Source organism: Phalangium opilio, unplaced genomic scaffold (genome assembly GCF_054372755.1).
Source record: "Phalangium opilio isolate 3A_F unplaced genomic scaffold, DU_Popi_V2 ptg000002l_1, whole genome shotgun sequence".
Lineage (NCBI taxonomy): Eukaryota > Metazoa > Arthropoda > Arachnida > Opiliones > Phalangiidae > Phalangium > Phalangium opilio.
Window position 1 is genome coordinate 15,404,630 of NW_028324144.1, and position 18,182 is coordinate 15,422,811.

General features: G+C 35.8%; 1 protein-coding gene across 1 annotated transcript in view; it reads left to right on the forward strand.

The window, feature by feature from the left end:
* LOC149720195 (long-chain-fatty-acid--CoA ligase 5-like) overlaps positions 1 to 16,958 on the forward strand; it is a 184,112-nt gene extending 167,154 nt beyond the window's left edge. Inside the window, exons 12-20 of the mRNA XM_089859689.1 lie at positions 7,355 to 7,505; positions 10,203 to 10,272; positions 10,338 to 10,426; positions 10,737 to 10,853; positions 13,727 to 13,780; positions 15,601 to 15,690; positions 16,112 to 16,216; positions 16,278 to 16,349; positions 16,432 to 16,958. Coding sequence (XP_089715815.1) covers positions 7,355 to 7,505; positions 10,203 to 10,272; positions 10,338 to 10,426; positions 10,737 to 10,853; positions 13,727 to 13,780; positions 15,601 to 15,690; positions 16,112 to 16,216; positions 16,278 to 16,349; positions 16,432 to 16,584 — 901 coding nt within the window. The 3' untranslated portion in view covers positions 16,585 to 16,958. The remainder of the gene's footprint in view (positions 1 to 7,354; positions 7,506 to 10,202; positions 10,273 to 10,337; positions 10,427 to 10,736; positions 10,854 to 13,726; positions 13,781 to 15,600; positions 15,691 to 16,111; positions 16,217 to 16,277; positions 16,350 to 16,431) is intronic.
* The last annotated feature ends 1,224 nt before the right edge of the window (positions 16,959 to 18,182 follow it).

Consider the following 18,182-nt stretch of genomic DNA (forward strand, 5'->3'; position numbering starts at 1 on the left):
CGGCTTTATGGATTGTTTACGGTCGGCTTTATGGATTGTTTACGGTCGGCTTTATGGATTGTTTACGGTCGGCTTTATGGATTGTTTATGGTCGGCTTTATGGATTGTTTATGGTCGGCTTTATGGATTGTTTATGGTCGGCTTTATGGATTGTTTATGGTCGGCTTTATGGATTGTTTATGGTCGGCTTTAAGGGTCGTAGTTACTGTCTTCCAAACACCACTTTCATCTGGTCTTTTGTCCATCCCACATGGACTCCGGTGTGTACTTACTGGCTTCTACTCCTTCATCATCGTTAAGGTTAGCAATCGGCTAGGGTTACAAGAAACTTCTAGCCTCCCAATGGCGCAGTTTCCACCAAAGGTTCACGCAATTGTGCTGTTCTTATCCATTACTAAGATTCGAAACCTTATGTACCGATTGGAGTAAGACAACAATGGGCGTATGCTTCATTTCAAACGTCAATATTAGTCTAGTCTCTCAAGAATGTTCAATAGTTATTTTTTAAACGATGTAACTCGCAATAAGGTTAATAATTATCGAAGAAAATATATAATATTATTTATATTTATTTTAATGTTTAAGATAATCTTTAACCGTTGATACACTAGTGCACTTTGATAAAAACGCATTTTAGTTGGTAAGGAGTCGAGCAGCCAACATAATCCTTCATTGCATTAACCGACTTAAAATGTAACTATCAGACTACTCTATTCTATTGTTCTCAAGGCCGACTGAAAAGCGGAGTTAGCAACTGAACGTGGATAAGAGTCGGATTTCCGTTGTAAGTGTAGACCATAAACCGACGAATCTACCTCGAACCGACTCAAACGCGGAAGCTTCATCATAACGAAACTTGAAATGTTTAGTATTGATCGGTAGGTAGTCGGATATGCCGACCTCTCGACCCTTGTTGTTAAATTAATAAAAACCCATGTTTGTTGGTAAGGAGTTGAGCAGCCGACCTAATCCTTCCTTACACCAACCGACTTAAAATGTAACTATCAGCCAACTCTATTTGTTTGTTCTCACCGCCGTCTTCAAAGCGGAGCTAGTAACTGAAGTTGGATAAGAGTCGGACTTCAGTTGTAAGTGCCGACTAGACCATAAACCGACGAATCTACCTCGCACCGACTCAAACGCGGAAGAAGCTTCATTATAACTATTCTTTAGTATGATCGGTAGGTAGTCGGATATGCCGACCTCTCGTCCCTTGTTGTTATTTTGATAAAAACACATGTTAGTTGGTAAGGAGTTGAGCAGCCGACCTAATCCTTTCTTACACCAACCGACATAAAATGTAACTATCAGCCAACTCTATTTGTTTGTTCTCACGGCCGACTTCAAAGCGGAGCTGGTATCTGAAGTTGGATAAGAGGCGGACTTTAGCCGTAAGTGCTGACTAGGCCATAAAGCGAATAAACTACCTCGAACCGACTGAAACGCGGAAGAAGCTTCATTACAACTAAAACTGAAATTTTCAGTGTGATCGGTAGGCCGTCGGATATGTCGACCTCTAGACCCATATTGTCATCTTTTATTTGATAGAAACGCGTGTTAGTTGGTAAGGAGTCGAGCAGCCGACCTAATCCTTCTTTACATTAACCGACTTAAAATACAACTATCAGCCAACTCTATTTTATTGTTCTCACGGCCGACTGCAAAGCGGAGTTGGCAACTGAAGTTGGATAAGAGTCGGATTTTAGTCGTAACTACCGACTAGACCATTAACCGACGAATCTACTTCGAACCGTCTCGAACGCGGAACACTCGTGTTACTGGGGTATATGCGTTTTTATAAGAATCAATACTGGTTGTGGGAAGTCTAGCCTGTCTGAAACTCCCATCTGAACACTTCTTTTTCCCCGAGTCCCGACCCAAATAGACCCTAGTGACACATTTACATACTTGTCTTTACTTTAATAATATGGTGGTAAGAGCTTTATATCTTCAAATAAATAATCGAAAAAAATTTGGAGGATTAAAAGTTTGATATTTCATTATTTTTGAATTCTTTGAAAGTAATTCTGCCTGTTAACAATTGAATGAAATAAAGTATAAATTTAGCTTTGGTCCCATTGAACCGAATTCCCATTCGACAGAAGGGGTTTTTTGCGGTGTTCCACTCGACCGAACGTAGCCAAAAGGTGCGATTTCATAACGCAACGTAACCTAACCTAACCAAAACTAACCTAACCTAACAAACCAAACCTAACCTTACCTAACCTAACCAAAAAAAAACTAACGTAACCCGGTCCGCGACAATTTGGTCTTACCGATTTGGTCTCGGGACAAATGCTGGCAGCTAATTAATTGGAGAATATTTTGGAAAAGGTGACAGCTAATTAATTGGAGAATATTTTGAAAAAGGTGGCGGATAATTAGTAAGAGAATGTTTTGGAAAAGGTGGCAGCTAATTAATAGCAGAATATTTTGGAAAAGGTGGCAGCTAATAAATAGGAGAATATTTAGGAAAAGGTGACAACTAATTAATAGGAGAATATTTTGGAAAAGGTGGCAACGAATTATTGGAACCATTGTTTTGGAAAAGGTGGCAACGAATTATTGGGACCATTGCTTTGGAAAAGGAGGCAACTAATTAGGTAACCAAATAATCACGAGACCAAACCGTCCAAAGATCAAATAATCACGATACCAAATAGTCCCGAGACCAAATAATCACGATACCAAATAGTCCCGAGACCAAAAAATCACGAGACCAAATAGTACCGAGACCAAAAAAATCACGAGATCAAATCGTTGAGACCAATTAGTCCCGCGACCAATTCGGCGAGACCATATTGTCCTGTTCCGAACGTAACCTAACCAAACCAAAACTAACCTAACATAACCTAAACAAACCTAACCTAACCTAACCTAAACTAACGTAACCAAACCAAACCAAACCAAACCTACCCGAAACCAAAATATTAATATTTTAATTAAAAACTTAAAGACATTGCTGAAACTACCATTAAGACTATACTTCATTGTATGCACAATTTGCTTTTTATTTCTAAATATCCCTTGCCTTGAAAGGAATGAAAGTGAGCGTTTTAATTAGTATCACGAAACATTTATTTCTAATATTATCGAGGGGCTACTCACTTCCCCAAAAAATGTACACCAAATTTCTTATTTCCAAATATTTCCGATTTATTTCTATTATTTTTGTATTTCTTTATTTCCCGATATTTCTCCAAAAATTTCCAATATTTTCACGATATTTCCTTTAAATTTCCAATATTTCCATTATTCCTTCGTATTTCTAATATTTCTCAGTATTTCTATTATTCCTTCGTATTTCAAATATTTCTCAGTATTTCTAATATTCGTTCGTATTTCAAATATTTCTCAGTATTTCTCTTATTCCGTCGTATTTCTCTTATTCCTTCGTATTTCTAATATTTCTCAGTATTTCTAATATTCCTTCGTATTTCTAATATTTCTGATTAATTCTATTATTTAATAGCGTTTTTGATATTTCAAATTCTCTCAACCATCATTATAACAATAATGTACAACCTATACGGTTAAATGAAGTTGGAATCGTTTTTAAAAGACTACTTTTGAATTCAAAGATACCTGATTTTCTGATTATAAAAGTTTTCAGTATTAATATCAATTCAATTCAAAACTTTTTTAGTTCCATTGTTTAAAGATTTCATTTGTTCATAAGTTCATAAGATATGTTTCATAAGTTTGTCACTGGTAAGTGAGAGTTTGTCACGAAGTAACGTAGGTGAAACGTCATATATTCTCGTAAAGTGACGCCTGGTGAAGCTCTGTCATAGGCTTAGTAAAATGAACTGTACAATCGAGTGTAGTCAGTTCTTGCTTCGTTCTCGAACTAGCTCCATGAAACTATATAACTATGAATATACAGCTCTATCATATGCCCCTTCAATCATGTCCATTTTTTTTCGGTGTTACCCTCGTAGCTTTGACGCGTTTTGCGTAGCTCTAATAGCCAATCACAAGACGAGAGGAAGTGACGTTTCGAAATTACACACCCCCAGAATCCTCCTCCCTTCTCCCGCTCCTAACACTAGCAGACACGTGACTGATATCTCCTTTCGCTAAGCCCCGCCCAAACCTTATCGAGAGGTTAGACAGCGTAACGCAGCTGTGTATTCACAGTTTATTTATTTATTTATTTATTTGAATGTTGTTCACAAAGTCAACAGTGTGACGTATGTGTGAACATGGATGAAAAAAAACTAACAGGGATAAATCAAACTCGTAGACTTTACATTACTAAGAGGGAAACACGTTTGTTACCAACAAGGCTGCTAGATTTGATTTCGATTTTATTTTTTTAGCTCATTTACCGATTCAAATTCGGAAGTAGATTTATAGAAATTTTGCCATCTCGTGGTAACCTCGGGAACTTTAATTTAAAAATGTCGATTCCAACTTTAGACGTTTGAGAATCTTCGTATGATTTGTTAGGGTTTTAAAGCTAAAGTTTCGAAACTTTTCGAGTCATTTAAAGTCTTCAACTAAATATTATAAGTTGTTTTTTTAATTTCAACAGAAAAATAGCTCTGCGAATAATAGTAGACTTGAAAACTACACTAAGCCTTGACTAGGTATCAGCGGAATCCCGATTCCCGAGCCGCCGGCGGCTAAGCTCCCCGTAGCCGCGGGAATAGAAAACATTCTCGTAAAAAACAGATACACGGCGCCTTAAATAGGCCAAGCAAAAGCTACTCAGATTGATAAGATCTTCCTGCCTTACTCCCAAATAATCTTTCGTATTGTGAATAGTTTTAACTAAAGAATATTTCAGACACTATACTCAATATTTATAGTAGTTCCCTAATTCCAACAGAAAAATAGCTCTGCGAATTATAGTAGACTCGACGAAATCTACACTAAGCCTTGGCTAGGTATCAGCGGTATCCCGATTCCCGAGCCGCCGGCGGCTGAGCTCGCCGTAACCGCGAGAACAGCAAACATTCCCGGTTACGATTACGTGGGTACAAAAAGCAGACGAAACAACAACCGACTTGACCCCGTGATTGAATCGGTAAATTCAATGTTTCCGGTTCTTATAATTTCGGCCGCGAGGGTGCGTTTCGAACAAACATTTTACCGCCGTGATTTATCCCTGTTAGTTTTTTTTCATCCATGGTGTGAACATCGTAAGTAGAGTACATAGCCATGTTACAGAAAGACACTACGGGAGCACAATAATATGGGAACAAACAAACGGTTAATAATGTAATATAAAAAAAAGAAGAAATAATAACAATAAGTATAACAATAATAATAGTAATTATACAATTAAATAATAATACTGGTAAGAGTTAATAGAATGTCAGAAAATTTAGAAAATAAGAATTCGCTGCACAATAATGTAATTTTTATATAATCATTGGGGGAGGGTTGAGGAAGCAGAGAGCTCACAAGTTAGCACGAAAAATGTCTAATAATTTACGACGAAAATGGGATTTATTGGTTAGAACGACAAAATCATTGGGCAACGAATTCCAATCGTCAATAACAGCACACGCAAAGTGTGTTTGTCGGAACGTAGTAAGCACCCTAGGTTTGACTAGTTTGTGTGAGTGACCACGGGTTCTTGTATTATTATGGCGGGTGAAAAATAAGGAAAAATCTAAATCAAGGTTGTTATGTATAATGTCAAAAACTAAGCATAGGTTATTAATTTTATGTCGTAGAGTGATAGAATCAATATTTAATAGGGAGAGTCGTTGGGGAGCCGGAAGCTTACTAATTTTGTGTGGGAGTTTACAATATGCGTTTTGAGCTTTTTGCAAAGCCTGTAGATCAGTTAAGAAATGGGGGGACCAGTTATATAGATTCATGCTAGCTCTTAGTAATTCTCTAGCATTACGAAGTGCAGGAAGTGTCATACTTATGGAACATATCTTATAAACTTATGGTATTTTTTATTTTTTATGCTACCATATTAAAACCAACACATATATTAGTATTTAAGAAAACTAATCAGAAACAATCTGAATTTCAAATGTAAAAGATTCTCGCTGCAACTTTGGATAATATCTCAACGTTACATAAAGCAGACGACGCTTCAAGGCCGCCCAAAACCTTTCTCAAACCAAGACGGATCGAGACCCCCTTAGGCATAACCAGGGAATTTTCTGAATCACGAACTAACAAACCTTTTAGAGTAGCTCGCCTCCCTCAGAAAATGTTGAGGAAAATACAAATCTCTGCACCAAGAATTCGCCATATTTCCCCGAATTTCCGATGATATTTCTATAGATTTCCATAGATTAATTTTTTGGGCATTAGCTGCAACGTCAACTTTTACGTAGAGGTGGGGGGGAGAAGTAGAAGAAATGATGGTGGCGCCATGTGTGGTAATACAACATAATCCGCGTTCCTAATGGCGGCTGCCAAAGACTATATACTATTTTTACGCGTGATTAGTCCTCAAGTATCTTATTGAGTACTTGCATTAGGCTTTAAGCAGACGACAAAATAGAATCATCCTCATTTGAAATTACAATTGTCCAATATTTCTGATACTTCTACAGATTTTAGATATTTCTCATTATTTCCCAATATTTCTCATTAATTCCCAATATTTCCAATATTTCTCATTATTTCCCAATATTTCCAATATTTCTCATTATTTCCCAATATTTCCAATATTTCTCATTATTTCCCAATATTTCCAATATTTCTCATTATTTCCCAATATTTCCAATATTTCTCATTATTTCCCAATATTTCCGATATTTCTCATTATTTCCCCATATATTTCCGATATTTCTCATTATTTCCCAATATTTCTTGTTATTTCAGATATTTCCCTATATTTCCGATATTTCTCAATATTACGATATTTCACGAAATATTGAAATATATTTCTTAAGGCTTGTACACCATATTTCGTAAGTGGCTAGCCCCTCGAATATTATTAACACACCTTTCGGAGATTTGAACCAACAATCTATCGCATCGCAGTCCAACACCGTATCCACTACACCACCGCATCGCTGACGGCATGAGTGTTTCAAGTTATATTGATGTATTTTTTACGGGCATATTCGGACGAATGGGTTTTCGGTCTAACGGAAATATAGTCATTTGGACTAGAAATCTAAAAATCATTGCGGGATATCCGGTCGAATGGGATTTTGGTCCATTGGGAATTCGGTTGAAAGGGAACATACCTAAATTTAGTGTTTTTAGTTTAAAAAAATTGGTAAATAAAACCATTAAGGCTAAATCAAGTAGAAACCAAAACTCGGAGGCTCCTCAAGTTTAAGCTTCTACTCCTCTCGCTATATTGTCTTTGACAGCAATATGGAATACATTGCTACTAATTATCTCATTTATAATCTCGTGATTCTAGGGGTATCATCACGACAAATACAATATGGGATAGATTCTTGTTTAGAAATGTTCGAGATATGTTTGGTGGTAAAGTAGATACAATCATTACGTCAGCAGCTCCAATGTCACCAGAAATAAGCCGTTTTTACCGCTGTGCCACAGGATGTCATGTACGTAAAAATTGATTCATCTCGTAAAGAACGTTTGTTTTTATTTTTGCTTTGAAAAAATAGTTTATAAGAGTCAGTCGCATATTGTTTTTTCAATGGAAAAAAATGCATTAGGTACTATAGTAGCCAGGAGCAGATGACAAAGGAGTCTCGGACGCTAGCTTCCAAAATGTAGAGGGCAATGGGATACGCGAACGTCACAGTTATTAACCAAAATCATTACGCCAGTGCCACCTCTCGTAGGAAATTTGAGCTTTATTTTCCAACCAATAGCGTGGCTGCAAAGTCTCGAAAGGAGATCTGGGAAATCGCGTCTGGAGCCTCTCTTTATAAATACGTATCGTCTGCTTATAATTAGCCTAGGCTTAAGGAGTATTAGTGTTAAAAAATGGATTTCAACGGCTTTTTAATCTTTTTTTAGACTAAAATTGATAATGAAAAGCCCAGCGAGTAACGTATGTACACTATTAAAAAACTAAAATGTGTTTCAGTGCCAAATTTTTGTAAATTTATTCTTGAATTAAATGATAGTTACAAGAGGTTGGGAAATGAAATCACTCACGATCTTTTAAAACCCAAAAAGTAAGAGACAGTGATTTCGTTTCCAACCTCTTGTAGCAGTCAATTAATTCCTACCTTTAAGGTCACAAAATGTAGTCTTATCTTTTATCTTAATACCGATTACAGCTGTTTGAATAAAGTAATTATATTGTGTATATTTATGTCGCGATCGGGTAAGACGAACCTCAGTAGCCACCGTTAGTCCGTTATTAAAAAAAAATTCCCAGCAGACTTTGGTGCCAGATATAATCCACCAAAAGCATCGTCTGCTATAATGTCTGATAGCGCCTCTATGGCAAACGATACCGCTACAGCTGTGACGTACGCGGGTCCCATTGCCCTCTATATTGTGGAAGCTAGCGTCCGAGACTCCTTTGTCATCTGCTCCTGTAGTAGCCTATTACAATGATTCTAAAAATTGTTGGGAAATTATTTTGGGTTAAAAGTTTCGTACTAACAGAGAAAATATGGCCAGAGGGATAGTAACTTAATGTCGGTGTTTCGGAGTGGTCAACTTTTATTTGCCGTGCCATTAGTCTAAACTCATTCATTTTAATAATTATTTTAGTTCCTGATTTGAGAACACTAACTTAAGTGTACATACTTAAGATGGCAAAACATTTAGACAAATTAGAAGTATCAGCCAAAAACCAGATTTAGTTCTCAAATACTTTGGAGGCACCGCTTTTATAATACTTGGCAATAGCTTCTACATTCTAGGCCTCTTTGTATATTTTCTCTGTATTTTGATCATAAATTGCTCATAATGTAGGATCTGTCAAGATCCGAATGAAGAAATTCGGTCCCGAGTGCCATTGGTGCGGTAGGGTTCGATGTCGAAAAAGCTGTGCAAACCATGTTAAAACTTTAGTGAACTAGATAGAGATTATCTTTAAAGATAAAAGTTTTTTTTTATTCTATACGTGGTAATTTGAGCAGGGCTTGCAGGAAACAAAAAAGGCCTGCAAGGAGAAATAACTGTTCATACCATGTTAAAACTTTAGTGAACTAGATAGAGATTATCTTTAAAGATAAAAGAGGGTTCTTTTTAGGGTTGTAAGTCGGAAAATGACCGAGCTATATTTTTCCGGAAAATTTTCCGTATTTTTCCGCTACCGGTTTCTCAATTAAAAAGTTAAAACTTTTTCAATTGCCTTTCTTTTCAAAACATTCATTATTTTGTTTTCGGTGAATTCGGAGGGGGGAAAAATTGTTCAAGGGCACAGCCACAGAGTCTAGTGACCCCTATTCTCTATAGCAATAGCTCACTCATTGGCTATCGCTTGCATGCATAGGGTTACTGTTTGCTCTTATGTCGGTATAGTATAAGGCGTTAGAGAGTCGAGACCTAACCGTTAAGAGACCCAAGTGAAACTAAAATTATCAGGCATAAAGGATAGTGATCGGCTGCGTCATTGTAAGGGAAACGAGGTGTTATGTTGTTAATGTTTTTAAGTTTGTTAACCCTGTTTAAAGTCACAAATTATGGGAAAAATCAACCACTAATATTTGGCGGTACTTTAATAAATCTACTAAAGATGGCAAAATAACTGGAGAATCTTTAAAAGTTAGATAAATTGACTCAAAGCTCACATAATTGCTAGTTTTATATTTTTCCGATTAGCGGAAAATTTTCCGCGTTTTATTTTTCCGGAAAATTTACAGCCCTAGTTCTTTTATTCCATACGTGGTAATTTGAGCACGGCTTGCAGGAAACAAAAAAGGTCTGCAAGGCGAAATAGCTGTTCATACCATGTTAAAACTTTAGTGAAATTGTTAGAGACTAGTTTTAAAAGTACAAAGGGAGATTTTTATTTTATATTTGGTATTTTGAACTAGGTTTTCTGAGAACAATAAAGGTGTGCAAGATAAAAAAGGTGCGCAAACCTTTTAAAATATAAGTATAAGTGTGAGATTTTTTTAAAAAAAGGGGAGCTATTTATTCTATACGTGGTATTTTGAGCAGAATTTTGCAGCAAACAATAAAGGTGTTCAAGACGAAAAAGCTGTGCAAACCACGTTAAAATGTTAGTAAAATGGTTAAAGACTAGTTATAAAATAAAAAGGGACCTTTATTATACCGTATACTTCTCCGTCGGTAGTATATAAAAAAATTGAATTGTTTGTCTGTTCCAGATGTATGACATTTATGGGCAAACTGAAATTGGAGGAGTTTCAATAACCTCGCCTTTTGATTTTGAAGGAGGTATGGCGTAATATTATAAGTTTTTCTTGCAAATGAATTGTAATGAGAATTCAAATTCAAATTAGGAAATGTTGGTGTTCCTGCGATCGGAACCATGATAAAAGTTGTTGATGTACATGAAATGGGATACCAAGCCAAAGATGACATTGGCGAGGTAATATTTTAACCTTGTATAACCAAAGTCTTGGCATTACCATAAGTTTATAGTAATAAGTTTAAACAGAAGTTTTGGGCTTTAATTTTTTTCTATTACTATTATTTTTTTTTTGAACTATCATTTAAAAAATAAATATAACAAGTTGAAGTAATTATAGAAGATACAAGAAACTAAGTTTTGATACGCGTTAACTTTAGGAGATACCAGCGATTCTTATAACCCTTGTCTCCCATTCGGCCCAAAAACCGCGCACTTTGGCTGATTTTATATAATAATTTTAGTATTCGTTATTTGATTACTTGTTTAGATATGCGTTAAAGGTCCAACCGTTATCAGCGGTTATTTTAAAAATGCGATATCTACAAAGGAAACAATTGATGAACATGGATGGTTACACACCGGTGACGTTGGAAAGTGGCTACCGGTAAGTCATGACATGTCATTTACAGAATTTCTAGACTGCTCGCCGGAAAATGTTTTTACCGTGTATTTCGTGGGTGTGTGCAAAGACTAATTATTGTCTTTGACTATTAAATTGCCAGTATATATAATGCCTACGTATACAGGAATTTCGCCTGTTTCTTCTTCTCTAAAATACTTAGCTAATAATATTTAATACATTCCAGAAAATTGTTTATTCGATTATTGCTTTTTAAAGAACAGTCACAAATTGTTACCTAATTTCTCAAAAAAGCCTGGTTTGTATCAGTAAAACCAGGAGTTCATAGTAACCCCCCTTCGGGGGGAAGTACGAAACTGGCCATAGAGCTAATGGTAAAAAACGCGAACAACAAGATTTTGCCGTTGCGCACAAAAAGGACTAGCTTTTTGATGGACATACAACTTTACAGTAGATTGTAGTGGTATCTATGTTCCTTGGTTTTCGTTCCAAAACTTCCGTTGGCTGGGATCTATTAAGAAAAATGGCAACTATGGTGGACGTAGAAACACGATGGAATTCTTATATTAAAGATGCTACGAATAAATTTGTCCAAACTGTTTTAATTTAACTATGGAATTCTCACTTACACATATCACAACAAAATATTAATGACGATCGTTTAAATGTTTTGTAGAAAACTAGAAACCATCGATAAACTTCTTAGCCAAGGCTTAATTTTCACCGCGCCGACAGACACAGACGCGAGCTATTTTCGCTCCCAAATTCACAAGATAAAGATAATAGTGCTAAAGCGAAAGTATGGAAGTTAATGCGCGTGGGCGCTAAAAATAGGGGTAACTATTTCTTTGGGAGTTAAGCGGTGTATAAATCCGCTGAGCTTTGCGGCGAAACTTTGTTGTTACGGCCTAAGCTGTTTCGTACATCCCCGTTATTATGACATCCTGGTAAAACCAGATGAAGGTTTATGAGGTAGTTTCCTTCAGTTTTTCTGAAGGTTTGGACGTGGGCAAACCATAACCTATAAAGTCTGTTTAAATGTCCCAGTCAAAACCCGTAACTTTTGACATTTATTATTAACCCCTATAGTAAAGCATGGTTACACAGAAACTAAAGGTATTATAAAAGGAATCTTTAAAGATATATCCGCACTAGGCAAAACTTTATTTCGCCCCCAGGCTAACTACGCGACGCTCGCCAAGTATGCCAACAGAATAGCCTGTCCGCAATTAGCAATATTTCGCGTTGAGTATACGCCGGGCGTGAGTGGCGAGAGAGGACCAAAATGTTGAACATGCTCAATTTTCTACGCCGAGAAAGCCAGCGTACATCCTATCAGCCGGCTAGATTCCGTTACATGGGATATTCGTCAGTTTGGTCTGTTCCACCAAATGAAAGCAAAGCTTAGTCCTAGCACTCACTCTAAGAAAAAAGCGCTCAATGGGTATTCAAACTTGAACACAATTGTTCATTATTGAACAGTTTGGAGATACTAGGCGTTCAATCGTGAAAGTTGTGCTGGATTATCCAAGTTGACATTGAGGTGTTCAATCCTGTCAGTTTGCCTAATACGTTATGAGGTTCATTTACAAAACTTTCATTAAAAATCCAATATTGTCCGATAATATCTCAACAATTTACTGTAACATGCTTATTTACCCTAAATTAAATATATATTGCTCTTTACAATCATTTTACAATAATATCAAAGGAAATGTCACGGATTATTGCATATTTCACCTTTCCCTTATATTTACAAAAAACTTCAAATCGTTCGAAAATTTATTTTTTTGCAATTACTATCGGAGAAAAATGCAGTCCTCGGAGGCTATTTACTACTTTTCGTAAACCGCCCAAGGTGTGGGAGTTCGATCTAATTCAATCTCCCATTTTTAATTTTGATTCCGGTCGAATGAGAATTCGGTCCATTGGAAAGGAATCAACACAAATATCCAAGGTTGGCATTATAAGAGATATAATGTTTCGCTAAACTATTCAAAACTGCCTCCTTAATTATGACAATTTGTCACTGAATCCATTCATAACTGCCACAAGACAGACAAGTTTCCAAATTGTCATTTCTACCAATCAAAATTGACACATTTGTATGTGCCAAACTGTCAACTATACTGTTCAATTTTGCATCCCTAAGAAGAAATCCTACCACACACAGTGTTCAACAATGAGCATGAAAGTGCTCAACCTGGCACACTGTTTTGGTGTTCAATTTTGGTAAGTGTATTTACTGTCCAAAATTGAACGCAAAGTTGTGCTCCCAGTGTCTTGAGGCTTTGCACCATTATTTGTTTAGGTTGGAACAAATATTTCTTAGAGTGCTCCAGTAAGGCAAGATATTTCATTGATAATATGGCTAAACATTTTGAGTTTAATGACGAACAAACGATTGACGAAGTCCATCCTCTAATGGCAAAATTGCAGTAAGTGTATTGAAAATACCCGAGGAAATTTCTCTGAAAAGCTGGTGGGGGAGGGGGCCTCTTTCATAAATTAAATTCGTATGAAAATATATTTATTTGGATATACTGTAATAATCCATTTTTGTATTTTTGAAGGAGACAGACGCTAGAATATCCCACGTGATATTGAATGTACGCTGGCTACGCCGACTTGCTCGGCGTTTTACGTTCTGCGTGTTGAAAATTTTTTATTCTCTCGCCACTCGCGCCCGTGTTCTCAACGCGAAATATTACCAAGTGGCGTACTTGGCGAAACGTTCTGTCTAGTGCGGACATACTTTTATAGTGTTTAGTGTCTTTATAGAGTTTCAGACATTTGAAAGGCTTCACTGTTTCTACTCTCTTAAAACACATGGCGAGCTTAGATAGTATTAAAAACTAGTCATTTTTGATTTTTAATTGCAAAATGTTTCTTTGAAGGACGGTAATTTAGCTATAGTGGACCGAAAGAAGAATTTTTTCAAGCTAAGTCAGGTATGGATGTGACTTAGTCAGTATCGTCCTAGGGAAATAACAGTTCTATCAGCGCATAGTATTTTGCGTGAGCTACTCGTTTTTCAGAGAAAAGAGGCAAAACACATCAATAATGTAGGTTTTGAAAACATTTTAAGTTTGGCTCCATAATGCTAAAAAAGGAAAAGCAACCTTTTGTAGGCTGTCTTCTCCTCTTGAATCAACTTTAAAGTTGGAATATATCTAGAATAATTTTTAAGAAGAAAACATTTTTTTATTATGTTAAACATAACAATATATGCGGAAAACATTTTATTTTTATATTAAACATAGCAATATACAATAAAACATTTCATTATTATTTTAAGCACAACAATATACGAGGAAAACTATTATTAGTTTAAACATTACAAGGCATGGAAAAAGCATTTCAATACTATTTTAAACAAGTAATGTAAAGTTCCAAGTCAGAAGCGTCATAACAGACTGTGCGCCACTTTTGCTGATAACGTCGGCACCTATAATTCTTGGCGTCGATAGCAGAGGTACCAAGTAATCTTACTAACGTGAGTGCAAGTGACAAGAGTCAAGTTAACGAAGTCTTAACAACGTTTGTTGTTCTGAAGTCGCTCTTATCAACGCTTTTAACCCCATTCCGCGGGAATGTTACCAACCCATATTGTTTTCTATATTTGTTCGAATCATCCAAAATACATTGCTGAACATTTTTATAGGCTTTTGATCTAAAACCGCTGGAACCAAGTTTGAATTCAGGGCCGTCTACCTCGGTGTCGAGTGTCAGTTAAGAAACTAAATTTTCCTAAAATTATCATTGATTCAATGTGTAGATATATTCCAACTTTCAATTCACTTCAGGTGAATTTGAGAACATTTATCGAACTGCTTTCCTATCTTCAGCATTATAGAGTGTAATATAAACAGACCTCAACTCCTCGATTATTGAGATTGATTACCTCCTTTTTCAACGCAACGATAGCGTACAAAGCCATGTACAATACGCTAGTAGTAAACTGCACCAGGAAACAATATTTTTTAACGATAGTTTTCCCTTAATCCTATGGACTGTTAGAATTGTGCTTTTCTCAGGTTTTTTTCATTCCTCTGCAATATATTTTGAAGTAAAGGGCAGCATAAGCAGCATAACTCTCTATAAGTATGCCTCTTGAATAATTTTTGTGAACAACTCATTTCCTTAATGAAACCGCGCAAAGCATTCTAGCATTGAGCAGCACCATTAATCCCAGTCAAGAACATGACTTTCATTCCTGCACGCCACCGAAACTGGAGTTTTAAGAAAATTACTTCCGTTATTAACTTTCTGTATTGGTGCAACTATATGTTTATGCGAAAGACTGATGCTTAGGAAAGCAAGAGTTTCGTTTTGATCTGAAGTTTATTCATTATGGGGAATACTAACTTGGGATCTCAAATAACTTTATACAGAAATAAATTCTGTAATCAGTACACATACAGTAGTTTAGTACTTAAATCAAGTTAAGCCTTACAGAAAAGGTGAATATAGGTTTATCACACATAATAACATTAAAAGACATTTGCATACTTATAAGGGCTTATGTTGCCTATAGTAACAGTTAGAAAGTGAGTTTTACAAACGCGGTGATAATTATCATTAAAGACTATCAGTAAAGATCCCAACCTAACTGTGAGTAACAACTTTCTAAACTATAAATATTATAGCAAAAAGGAGTTGGTCCTTTACTGTTAGAAACAAAATGGCAGTTGAAGATAAACGAGTTAAATCAATTGTTCGAGATTTGAGAAATATTCAGTTTTAATACCTTGAAATATTTTTTCACAAGGGCGAGTATATATCTCCTGAAAGGATCGAGAACGTTTACAATCGAAGCAATTTAATAGCTCAAATATTAGTTGAAGGATTGTCAAACAAAGTATGTGAGAGAACGTTAATTTTTAAATATTTTGTAGCTAAAATTGTAGATTTTCGACACTTAATAGTGTTAAATTGGCCTCTCCTGTAGAAAAACGTCGCTTAATTATTTTTCATCGAAAAACTACCACCTGATGAACGTGAGTCAAAATAAATAAATAAATAAATAAATAAAATAAAAAAACGACAAATTTGATTGGCGTAAAAAATACTGCTATGTTTAAAAAATGGGGCCGTAACTCCTAATTGCCACAATGACGTCGTTTCGAAACCACCGCCTGTTAGATCGTGCTGCGACCTGCTTAAAAATATTAAATTCCACATTTTCAAATTAATATTAGCTAGGAAGAGGCCAATCTCTATTAAGTAATATCATTATAAATTGAAAATTCATGTGATAATTTTATTATAATAAACTTCAGGAGTATCCCATCGCTATAGTCATACCGGATGAGGCCAACTTCAAAAGCTGGTGTCAGCACAAAGGCTTCAATTCCACTGATTTGAAAGACCACTACAGAAATTTAGTAAAATCTTGCATTATATAATGAAATATTATTATAGGTTTTAAGGGTATTTTAATTTTAGGATTTACGACGAGCCTTTTTGAGGAAACTAAAGAAAACCGGTTTAAAGGGAGGACTGTCAACGTTAGAACAAGTAAAGACAGTGTGATCAACCTTCATGGTTCTTAGCTCTAATAATAATAAATATTTAGGTGAAAAATGTGTATTTACACCAGGATTTGTTAACGATTGAGGCAGGCCACCTAACACCAACTCTTAAGATGAAGAGAAACGTGGTTAAAAAATATTTCATGAATAACATTATCGAACTTTATGAAGAAGGGCCTATCCTACAAGAAGACTTACGCAAGTTGCAAAAAGAATCCTAGAATATTTTACAATATATAACAATAAATATGATTAAGGGAAATTAAATATATCAGTACTTTATTATTTTAATCATATCAGATTGATAAAGCAACGTGAAAATCGATAAGAAAACTTGATTATTTTCTAAACACCATCAGTTAATTTTATGAAAGTTAGAATCATAGTTTAAAGAGTTGACTAGGTGTTAACTATAACAAGGAATTTTTTATGTGAGGCGCGGAGGTAAATTCTCTAATCTTCTCTAAGATTTGTCCTTTTTATTTCAAATAACTCTAACCAATTAAAATCATTTATTGCCTTTATAGGAAACTTAAATTAAAGAGTGTTTTTATTTTAAAATTGGCTAGAAATGCAAATTCTATTACTTTCAAGTTTGATTAAGGCTTAACATTGTAACATAAAACTTCAGTCTTTTGAAAAGTAATTCTTTTTAATGAAAAAAGAGGAAAAATGTATGCTGTTCTTTTGCATCAAATTATTGTTATTATCAAGAATAAAATTAGTAACTAAAAACTGAATTTTAAAGAGGCCGAAATCTAGCGCAGTTGGGAACAGTATAGTCCCATTTTATTGTTAACACTACTATCAGAGCTGGAAGGCCCTAAACGACCTTTATTAAACTAAAAAGTGAAAAATTAGGCAAAATTGTGTTAGAGCTGAAAAGAGAAACTACACATTGAAGCGTCGGAAAAAAGTAAATTAACGAAATCCGAGGCATTAATCGTGAAGGTAAGCGCCAGCCCACTCATCGCTGCAGATATCTTGTTCCTGCCACGTGACCAGTGACTTAAGATATAGAGTAATTCTCCCTATTAAGTCAGCTCTAATGGGCGAATAGGGTCTGCTTACCGCGTATCCTGCAACTAATTTACCATTAAACTGCAATACATTGACAGGGCTCCCAGAGTTCTTATTGTTCTTACTAGGGTAATTATTTACTCACTAGCCGTTACCCGCGGCGTCGCTCGCGTGTAATAAGAACTTCCATCTAAAATGATATAAAGAATGTGTAGATTTTACTGATGACTAATATTTTTGTAGCACCCTAGGAGCGAAGGCACTCGGCACAGTCCGTCAGCCCGTCAGGATATTTTTTATTACTTTTCATGCGGACATTATTCCATAAAGAAGGGTTTTTAAGTTTTTGGCCGCCATTTAAAAAGATGGCAACAAATCGAACCCAAAATACCATTCAGCCCGTCTATAGGTTAAAGGAAACCATTGTACTAAATATTTGTGAAATCGGTTGAAACGCGCGTACCTTATTGCATAGAGAATATTTTCTTACATTTCTGGGCGCCATTTTAAAAGATGGCGGAAAATCAAACCCGAAAGACCATTCAGCCCGTCTTAAGGCTAAAGCTAACCAGTGTACTAAATATTTGTGAAATCGGTTGAAACGCGCGTACTTAATTGCATAGAGAATATGTTTTACATTTCTGGGCGCCATTTTTTAAGATGGCGGTGGATTGGAAAAATCTTTCTTAGTACGCGTCTACTGCTTATGAGTAACGTACCTGCAAATTTTCAGCCTTCTAGGGCAAGCGGTTTGGGCTGGGCGTTGATTATCAGTCAGTCTGTCAGTCAGTCAGTCAGT